The 10,209-nt window shown below is 36.9% G+C and overlaps 1 protein-coding gene across 5 annotated transcripts; it reads left to right on the forward strand.

Annotated features, from left to right (window-relative positions):
- Nucleotides 1–242: 242 nt before the first annotated feature.
- LOC103718345 (protein argonaute 4B-like) lies at nt 243–8,761 on the forward strand. Of its 5 annotated transcripts, none has more exons than XM_008807123.4 (24): nt 245–313; nt 540–603; nt 2,380–2,640; nt 2,749–2,954; nt 3,063–3,284; nt 3,392–3,528; nt 3,689–3,786; nt 3,935–4,032; nt 4,331–4,499; nt 4,601–4,717; nt 4,815–4,922; nt 5,035–5,097; nt 5,181–5,294; nt 5,384–5,549; nt 5,637–5,749; nt 5,843–5,980; nt 6,178–6,308; nt 6,546–6,611; nt 7,068–7,131; nt 7,240–7,354; nt 7,482–7,555; nt 7,841–7,935; nt 8,027–8,058; nt 8,329–8,761. In XM_008807123.4, the coding sequence occupies exons 3-24, from the start codon at nt 2,383–2,385 to the stop codon at nt 8,502–8,504; spliced, it is 2,760 nt and encodes a 919-aa protein (XP_008805345.1). In that variant the 5' UTR covers nt 245–313; nt 540–603; nt 2,380–2,382; the 3' UTR covers nt 8,505–8,761. The 5 variants fall into 5 exon arrangements, with proteins under 5 accessions (XP_038986924.1, XP_008805345.1, XP_008805343.1 ...); XM_008807121.4 differs by having other exon boundaries at nt 246–313; nt 2,354–2,640; XM_026808956.2 differs by lacking the exon at nt 245–313 and adding an exon at nt 314–363.
- The last annotated feature ends 1,448 nt before the right edge of the window (nt 8,762–10,209 follow it).

The following is a 10,209-nucleotide window of genomic DNA, read 5'->3' on the forward strand; positions in this document are numbered from 1 at the left end:
AAAAAGGGCGCTGTCTGACACGTGGGCCGGAGGGCTCGGACGGCAGCTTTCAGTGCGAACCGATTCCAATAAACCCCCGTAAGAAACTTTCTGTGCGGTAAAACACGTTTCGTCCGTCAGCAAGAAAAAGTGCGCGGAGGGTACACGTGGACGGCGATTGATGTCTGTCGTATACAGTTTTTATGCGGTGTGGATGTATTGCAGTTTTAGAAGGCGAAAGGGGGGGGCGGGGGTGGGAGGCAGCAAAGAGAGTACTAAAGAGAGAGAGTAGGAAGAGGAGGTCTTGTTCATCTTTTTTCTACTTCTCTTTGGGGTAAGCTGGGTTTGCCGCTCTCTTCTCTGAAATGAAAAATTAGGGTTCAGGTGGCTTGTTGTACGGCGTAGACTAATTTTTTGGTCAAATTTCTTTTTTATTTGTTCTTTGTTGTCTTTGGTTGAAATCCTTTAGGGTTTCTGGTCCGTTTTTGGGGTATTTTTTTATTTTGTCGTTCTACTTTTTTTTATTTATTTTAAAATTTGTGTTTTTGTGGTTTATGAAGGGTTGCCGAAGAGGAAACGGAGTTGGTGGAGATTGTGAGGTTTTGAAGAGGGAATACTTGGAAGGTAAAGTGGTTTCCATCTGAATCCTTTTTTTTTTGCTCGGTTTTTGCTTAGATTCTCTGTAATGCAGGTGTTGTTTGGTAAGATTTGCTGTGTTATCATGGCTTTGGTGTCTCTCTTTTTTTTTCTTCGGTACTCTAGTTCGTGTAGACTTGAATGTGTGCTGGTGTGAAGTCTTTACAGTTTTGGAGAATGTTCTTTCTCTATAGGTTTGATTCTTTAGTTGTGAAGAGGTTCATCTTTTTTTTTTCCCCATCATTTCTAAGGATCTTGTTTTCATGCATGTTTCATTTCTGTTTCTGTGGATTTATATGACATCCTCACTTTCTAAAGGTATTTTGCTGTGCCGCTTCTTAATGTCTCTCTGATTGTTGATCTGGTTAGGGGACTTATGGTTCATCTCTTGTTTGAATCTATTTGTGCCTATTTTGCGATGTTTATTTCAGTTGTTACTGCTTTAAGTTTTGTGGTTGTGTTATATTTTTCACATTGTTAAGCTGGAATTTTTTTGATGTTGAGGGTGGTGGAGGCAGCAAGTTTGGACAATGCTATTCACGAGACTAGTGCGCGCGCAACAACTACCCTGTTCGTACCCTGTAAATTAGCTGAACGACAGGGTCACATTAGGGGACAGGGGTATTGTGCATGCCTTCTTATGCCGCGTATGTGAAATGTGATATTCATCATGTTTGAGCTTATTAGCTCCGGCATTAATAATCATAGAGCTGGTATTCAAGGCCTGGTTATGCTTTTGCAAGGAGGCCCTTTTCTATCATGTTCTCCCCCCCTCCCCCCCCCCCCCCCCCCCCCCCCCCCCCTCCCCCCCCCCCCCCCCCCCCCCCCCCCCCCCCCCAAGTTATAAAATCTACTGTATTATTATTATTATCATATCTTGTGGAGTGATTGCATACGTAGTATGTTTACTGGAGGAGCTATTGTTCATTAAGACCATGTAGACGCTTGCTTATTGTTCACCAAGACTTGTAAATTGGGCATCATGTTTTTTTCCCAACCCAGTTATAGAAGCTACACATGTGTAAGTTGGTGGACCATGTGCAATATAATATAATTATGTAATATCCTCTAGAGCTAGTGTGGAGTATATTTACTGGAGGTGGTATGCTTATTCATGACAGTATGGAGTATTTACTGCAGTACAAGTTGCTATGTTTTGTGCTGGGTTGCGGCAAATATGAGTAGTCATTTGGACAAAAAGACCTAGAATTGATGGTATAATGCTTTACTAATGAGTAGAAGTCCTATACTCTGATATGTGATTCTATAACGACAGGATTTAAGTTTTGCATCTCCTTCTTGGAACGTATGAAAAATAATATTTGTATATATATTTTTGCAAGATAAAGATTATTCTCTATTTGTCTACTACTTTGAATGTATTTTGTATTTGTTTTGTATATTTAGTCACTGTTATATTTTCTATCATGTCTATTTTGTGTTACCTGATGCGATGTAAATTTTGAAAGATGTTTGCTTATTTGCTGTTTGATGGGGCATGTTTGATGAAGATCTAGCTTCATGTTATTGTGGTTTGATATGGTTTATACTTTTGGTTTCTGTTTTTAATTTTTAGTTAGAGATTCCGTTTGATGCAGGTGCTTGTCATTTATCCTGCTCTTGGATGGTTTTATGTCCAAGCATTGCCATTTGACTAGTCAATCTTTTTTGCTAAGCAAACATGTAGTTCTGGATTTCAGTTTTGCTGCACCTGTATACTTGTAAATTCATTTTGTAGATATCAAATTTTCCCACTTGGAATAGGAGATGGAGTCCCGTGGGGGGTTTGACCCTGAATCTGATACGACTGATGTTCTGCCTCCGCCTCCCCCTGAGGTACCTCCAAATGTTGTTCCAATCAAAGCTGACCCTGGACAAAGTTCCCCTCCAAAAAAGGCAGCAAAGCCTAAGAGGGTGCCAGTGGCAAGACCTGGCCTTGCAAGGAGAGGGCAGCCGATTAACCTCTTAACCAATCATTTCAGAGTTGCTGTTCGAAATGTAGATGACTACTTCTATCATTACAGTGTATGCATGCTTGTCCCCTGTTTTGTCTCTTTATGTCTATCTTGGTTGATACGAACAGGTTTTATGATATCTTGGTTGCGTGGTTGTATTCAATCTACTTGTGAACAGGTTTCCTTAAAATATGAAGACGATCGTCCTGTTGATGGGAAGGGTATTGGTAGAAGGGTAATTGACAAATTGCAGCAGACTTACGACACTGAGCTGGGAAACAAGGATTTTGCATATGATGGAGAAAAAAGTCTGTTCACCATAGGTGCCCTTCCTCAAGTGAACAATGAGTTTACTGTTGTGCTTGAGGACATGTCCTCGGGCAGGTAATTTGCTGTTAATCTATGCTTTTTGCTGCTTGTATTGCTTTATTTGTCTTAATTGTATTCCTTAAGATAACTTACAACCATGTTCTGCTTTATTCTCCAATATAGAACTGGCAATGGAAGCCCAGGAGGACATGACAGCCCTAGTGAAAGTGACCGCAAGCGACAGAGGCGTCCATATCACGCGAAGACTTTTAAAGTTGAACTTAGTTTCGCTGCTAAGATACCTATGCAGTCCATTGCTATGGCTCTAAAGGGTCAAGAGACAGAAAACTGTCAAGAAGCTTTGCGGGTTCTCGATATCATTTTAAGGCAGCATTCAGCAAAGCAGTAAGTTTATTTGTTTATGTTTTAATCTTTCAAGGCTGAGAATCGTGGAATAAGTAAACAAGCTACCTTTCTGATGATTTTGTCCTCATTCTTCTGCTTTTTTGTAGGGGGTGCCTTCTTGTGCGCCAGTCCTTTTTTCAAAACAATCCTTCAAATTTTACTGAAATTGGTGGTGGTGTCTTGGGATGTCGGGGTTTTCACTCCAGCTTTCGGCCTGCGCAAGGTGGCCTATCGTTAAACATTGGTATGCCTTTATTTTTTTTGTAACTGCAATATATAATTGCTCTTGTGACATTCCCATGAACAAACTTGCACTGGTTGGGTGAAGTTTTCTATTTATATCATCATGATCATTCTATTGATCTGCGAAGTTGTCTCAAGGTAATTTTTTCCTTGCTGTGCAGATGTCTCAACTACCATGATTGTCAAACCAGGGCCAGTAATTGATTTTCTAATCGCCAACCAAAATGTTAGGGATCCCTATAGCATAGACTGGGCCAAAGTAAGCTGTTACTGCATGTTGTTTTGATGCCTTTCCCCTCTTTTATCATAGTAAATGTATATTGATAATTTAAATGATTAAAGAGAGATGTGGCAAAAATTATTGTGTTATTACTGACACATGGATCTGATGTTTGGTATATTAACAGGCTAAGCGGATGCTTAAAAATTTGAGGATAAAGGCAGGTCCATCAAATTCTGAATTTAAGATCGTTGGTTTGAGTGACTTACCTTGCGACCAGCAAAAGTAATCCTTTTTTCTTGGCATCTTCATATCAATATTTTGTTCTGCACTAATACATTTATACTTTATCTATCATTTCTGAATACCTTTTGCCTCCATTTTGTTAATGGTTTGAAATTTCTGGCATACTTGTATGGTCATCTCATATGACTCTGCTCTGGTGTACTTTGCTGTTAAATTTTATCAGCTCATCTTTTTGTTGTTTTGCTGCATGTTTTTCAGGTTGGTGATCAGTAAATCACTATTTTATGATGTTTGATTCTATATAGTGTCCATTAATTTTATTATTTTAACTGTATAGGTTTGTACTAAAGCAGAGGAGTGGTGGGAATGGTGATGATATTCATACAACAGAAATAACAGTCTATGAGTATTTTGTCAAGTATCGTCATATAGAGCTAAGGTATTCTGCTGATCTGCCATGCATTAATGTTGGTAAACCAAAGCGCCCCACTTACTTTCCTATTGAGGTATGTGGAACTAGCTCTCTTAATTGCTGTTCAATTGCTATTCAATGAATATCTTTCTCTATGATGCTTATAGAATTTTGTTTGCTTCTTTAAATTCCTAGCTCTGCACCTTAGTATCATTGCAACGGTATACAAAGGCATTAACGAATCTTCAAAGAGCTTCACTTGTGGAAAAATCAAGGCAAAAACCTAAAGAGAGGATGGATGTTTTAACAGGGGTATTCTTTTTTTTTAAATATCCTGTGCGACATTTGGTTTCTTGAAGCCACATAAGCTATGTACAGATGACTCGTTTGTAACTCTTTTTTCATGTAGGCTTTAAAATACAACAATTATGATGCCGATCCAATGTTGCGGGCGTGTGGTGTTTCTATAAATACCCAGTTCACTCAAGTGGATGGTCGTATTTTGCCTGCCCCTAAGGTTCATGGGCGTTGCAGTATTTGGAGATCAATTTTTCATTTTTTTTATCCTTTTTGCTTGGCTGCTAGTTGTGGTGTTAATGGCTAAAGTTCTGCAAAACTTTTTGATGCAGTTGAAAGTTGGCAATGGTGACATCTTTATTCCAATGAAAGGGAGATGGAACTTCAACAACAAAGTGATATTTGCGGCAATATTGTGCTGTACTTTTCTCCCTGTTTTGGTCTGGTAAACCTAATGATGATATTTCTTTATGTGCAGAAACTGATTGAGCCCACGACAGTGGATCGATGGGCTGTTGTGAATTTTTCTGCTCGTTGTGACATACGGAATCTCGTAAGGGACCTGATCAAATGCGGAAGCATGAAAGGAATTGTAGGTCTATTTTTTTCAACATTTGCTGTTTTCAAATTAGACGTGCTTTTATGACTAAGTTGTTGTTCGCTAACAACTTGCTTCTGTAGGACATAGATCAACCCTTTGATGTGTTTGAAGAAAATCCTTCCATGCGGAGGGCTCTGCCTGCTGCAAGAGTGGAGGATATGTTTGAAAGGATCAAGTCAAAACTTCCTGGAGCCCCACGGTTCCTTCTATGCCTTTTGTCGGAAAGGAAAAACTCTGATGTTTATGGTTTGTTTCATGCTTATATATTTCTGCTGTGCTGTTTGATTTATATTTGTTCTTGCATTTATGTGGATGAACTAATAAACATGTTAGGTCCTTGGAAGAGAAAGTGTCTTTCTGAATTTGGAATTGTCACGCAATGCATTGCCCCAACTAGAGTCAATGATCAGTACTTGACCAATGTTTTGCTGAAGATTAATGCCAAGGTGGATTTGCGGGTGCTCTCTACATTGGGACTTGTTTTTCTCATTGTACCAATGTTTCCTGTCTTTGCTTATTGGTGCATCTTGCCATGACAGCTTGGTGGAATGAACTCTTTACTGCAAATTGAAGATTCTCCAACTATTCCATTTGTTTCCAAGACTCCCACCATTATTTTGGGTATGGATGTTTCACATGGCTCACCTGGTCGATCTGATGTTCCCTCGATTGCTGCGGTATGATGCGCATAACCTGAACTTTGTTTGCTAAGTTTTTCTCAGGGTTCGGAGTGATAGCCTTTTAATTGAATAGTGCAATACTTGTTGCTTTACTGCTATTTCCATTTGAGTAAGCTTCTTTAAATGCCTGGTCCTTGTTTTTGCTAGTTCTTGTTCATTTACTAATCGTGATTTATTTTTGTTGTTCTCGTTAGGTCGTAAGTTCGCGACAGTGGCCACGCATTTCTAAATATAGAGCTTCTGTGCGGACCCAGTCGCCGAAAGTTGAAATGATAGACAACTTGTTTAAGCCTTCAACAGATGGTGATGATGAAGGCATAATTCGGTAGGATCCTAGGTTATAGTGATGGCTTATGTCTTTTCTTGTAGGCTGTTGAGTTTCAGATGTCTCTGATTTTTATTTATGAAATCTAATTTGTTGCCTTGATGTTAAAAAAAATATCCTATACGAAACATGATGGCCATTATCTGTCTTTCAATTTTTTTTTTTAAATTTTACATCAGTATTATCTGCTGACATGATTTATTCGATTGCTCACTTGATTTCATTTGATAACTAAAGGGAACTGCTGATTGATTTTTACACCAGTTCTGCGAAAAGAAAGCCTGAACAAATTATTATTTTCAGGTATGCTTTTTTGCCGAGGTTGTCCCAAAGTCCTGTCTTTTTTTTAACCTGGTTGAATGCAATGTTATGATCATTGAATTTTACTATCATTTTATGGATATCATTTGTTTATCTCTGTTGATTGCTACCTATAGTAACCTTTCTTGCTTTGTTCTGATTGATCTATCATGTCATCTTTTCACTGATTTGCAAGAACTACTAATTTAACTCCTAAGTTGTAAAAGATGGTCAAGGTGACATTTGGTGTAAAGTGAGAGCATTGCGTTTTGGTTTTCTTGCATAATTATTGTAAATCAGATTTGCAGAAAATTTTAGCTGATTTTTCCAGTTCTACTTTTTCTTGATTATATGTGGTTGTGGTTGCACCTTTGCAATTATATCTTTTTTTAACCATAAATGTGCTTGGTTTCATTGTTGTCCACTTAATTCTACCTAAAGTCAGTAGTTGGATTTTAGGGATGGAGTAAGTGAGTCGCAGTTTAATCAGGTCTTAAACATCGAGCTGGATCAAATTATTGAGGTACATAGTTGCACAACTTGTTTTCTTTTGCAGGGCAAACTATGTCAGATTTACCTTGATTTCTTTTCAAAGGTCCTTATGTTGGCATTTTCTGTTTTATTATTTAAGGCTTGCAAGAATCTTGATGAACAGTGGTCTCCTAAGTTCACTGTGATAATTGCTCAGAAAAATCATCACACAAAGTTTTTCCAAGCTAATAACCCTCAAGAGAATGTTCCACCTGGTATGCCTATTTAAGCTTGAACTGTAGTATTTAATTTCACAATCTACTTTGAGTTTTCAGTGGTTGAAACCTCCAAGATCCTTGAAACATGATACACTTACATTTTGCTTTCTTTTTCAATGTACAGGCACAGTAGTTGATACCAAAATATGCCATCCACGAAACTATGATTTCTACATGTGTTCACATGCAGGGATGATTGTAAGATTTCTGCACGTCTTAATGCTTGGTTTGGCTATATATTCTTATGGATCTACTGCTAATGACTGTTTAATTTTGGTATCTTGTTTTGCTTTGTCGACCTTTTGTAATTCTAATAATATTTTGGGGATACATTATTATGTTCTCTTTTTTGATAAATTTGTCCTTGTCATTTTGCTATTGATGATTAATCTTCTCACATGTACATATAAAATTTGTGGAAGCTTATGATTTATCTTTGTAATATAACGGTTTTCCTTTTCTTGAACCAAAATTATCGCACAGGGTACCACTAGGCCAACTCATTATCATGTTCTTCATGACGAGATTGGTTTCACAGCTGATGATCTGCAGGATCTTGTACACTCGCTTTCCTATGTGTACGTGTTTGTGTCTGAAAATTTGCTTATTGACTGCTCTATTATACAAAATTGATGTTTTTGACTGATACAAATTTTGGCAACTGTTCAGTTACCAGAGGAGCACAACTGCCATTTCTGTAGGTAAGCCTTTGCACTAATTCTTGGTGAACTGAGTTTTGAACCTATATATATATATATATATATATATATATATATATTACTGTGGACTCCTAAATCATCTCTCTGATATGCTATTTCTGACTGAGATTGATCTTTACTAGGTACTGAGATTACTGATCTCTGTGGCTTACATATTTGTCCTACATTACCTTTTTTTGAAAAAGTGTCTTGATATATGAATGCATGATTGGTTTCAAAATATTCACACCCGAAGTGTTGCATTTCTCCCAGTTGCACCCGTTTGCTATGCCCACCTAGCGGCGACGCAGCTGAGTCAGTTTATCAAGTTCGACGACATGTCCGATACTTCTTCAAGCCATGGTGGATTCTCAGCAGCTGGGGGTTACTCTGTTCCAGAGTTACCCAGGCTGCATGAAAAGGTGTGCAATTCCATGTTTTTTTGCTAAGGTGGCTGTGCTGTGTATGGCAGAGCCATTTTTTGTTTATCAGGATAGAACTAATTTAGCAGTTGCTGGAAACTGTTTGCGCATGTCTTGGCCCTTGTTGAATTTGGATTATGCAAGACACTTGCAGCCAGGAGATTTGGAAAACAGGATGCAAGTTTTGTCCATAGTGGTTTATGTCTGCAGATTATTCTGTATGAGCACATATTATTACTCTGTCACTGGAAGCTTCTTAGTTTCTCTTTTGCATACAGCTATCATTCTGAATTCTTAAATGCCACATTGACCCTCTATTTAAGGGGCAAGGTAGTCCTTCCCAAATCCCAGGAGGTTGGCCGTTTGAACTTGTTCTTGGTCCTTTTAACGTCCATGTTGCAAAATTGTTCTCCTTCGATTTTTTTTTGGCTGGTCCTCTGATATGGGTTTTGGTTAAGGCGTTATTGTAGTAAATCTTGATAGAGGTTAAAATCATCCACATGGGTTTAAAGTTATGCAGACTATTTGAGGTTAAACATTAGGGATTATGAAGGATTTGTTTGTTTTGCGGAATTTTTTTTTTATTGAAATATTTTTTTGGGGAGAGTAGGTTTTGTGTATGTGGTTGGTTATGGAAAGATGGTATATTTCAAAATAACTAAGGAAGTTGTATAAAGTATCTGTTTTACTCTTAATAAAAAAGTTATCTATCTTATCTAAAAGCCCATGTATTTTTTAAAATATTTTAATTTTTAGCCAAAATACAAGTTATTTATTTTAAGCAAGATTTTTTTAATATTTGATTGGGTTATTTATTTTTTTGAAAATTTTAACCAAATACAAGTTATTTTTTCTTTCATGTTGTGGAAATTATTCTGCCATGTCTTGAACCCTCATTAGTCTTTCCAAAATATCCTTCCATCCCATTAAACCGTCATTTCATTTTCGAGAGTTGCCTCAATGCCGGTGCCAAGCTTCTGCTCGATATATCTGACCATTTTTATTTCTGTATTCGTTTCAGGTCTTGTTTAGATATTATTTTTTTGGGGATGTGGATGTGGATATATTTGATTTTTCTGGATTTGAATTTAGATCTGAAAATAAATGAAAGAAATATAGATATCGCGGTCGCTCATGACAGTAATTAAAATATATTTAATTAGTTTTTTTTTATAATTCTGTACATTGCTCAAATTTTTTATCCATTTTATTTTTTTCTCTCTTTATTATATGATGAAAACCGAAAGAACATAAAAGAAATAAAGGTCCGGTTGGCGTTACATTTGTTTTTTGTTATCTTTCCTTTTAAAAAATCATAAAGATCAAGAACTTGTGTGATATTATTTATTTTTATTTATTATTTTTAAAAATTATTTTATTTTTTTTCTCACACAATAAATTAAGAAAATTTTCTTCTTAATAATTTTAAGAATAAGAAAATTTATGATTTTTATCACTACTGCTGACTTCGTCTCTACCACCGTTATCATCTGCGAAGTGTGCTACCATTGCCACATTTATAATAGCATCTCATCTATTATATTTATCGTCATCTCTATCATTACTATTATTATTTTTGCCACAAAATCATTGTAAACATTGCTAGCTCCACCGCATAGCAACTACACTTGCTTCAGCAACTACTCTCGCTATCATTACTATTATTGTTTTCAGAACAAATTTCCTTTTTCTTTTTTCATTCAAGCTTCCTACCTTTCATTCCCTTTCTTTT

This window comes from Phoenix dactylifera, chromosome 1 (genome assembly GCF_009389715.1).
Source record: "Phoenix dactylifera cultivar Barhee BC4 chromosome 1, palm_55x_up_171113_PBpolish2nd_filt_p, whole genome shotgun sequence".
NCBI lineage: Eukaryota > Viridiplantae > Streptophyta > Magnoliopsida > Arecales > Arecaceae > Phoenix > Phoenix dactylifera.

Excerpts from the sequence above, each read along its gene's own strand:
- LOC103718345 (XM_008807123.4), top strand. The coding sequence starts at position 2,383 with ATGGAGTCCCGTGGGGGGTTTGACCCTGAATCTGATACGACTGATGTT. Across the intron at positions 2,641-2,748 it reads ACTACTTCTATCATTACAGT|GTTTCCTTAAAATATGAAGA; the intron begins GTATGCATGCTT and ends ACTTGTGAACAG. Across the intron at positions 6,612-7,067 it reads GAACAAATTATTATTTTCAG|GGATGGAGTAAGTGAGTCGC; the intron begins GTATGCTTTTTT and ends GTTGGATTTTAG.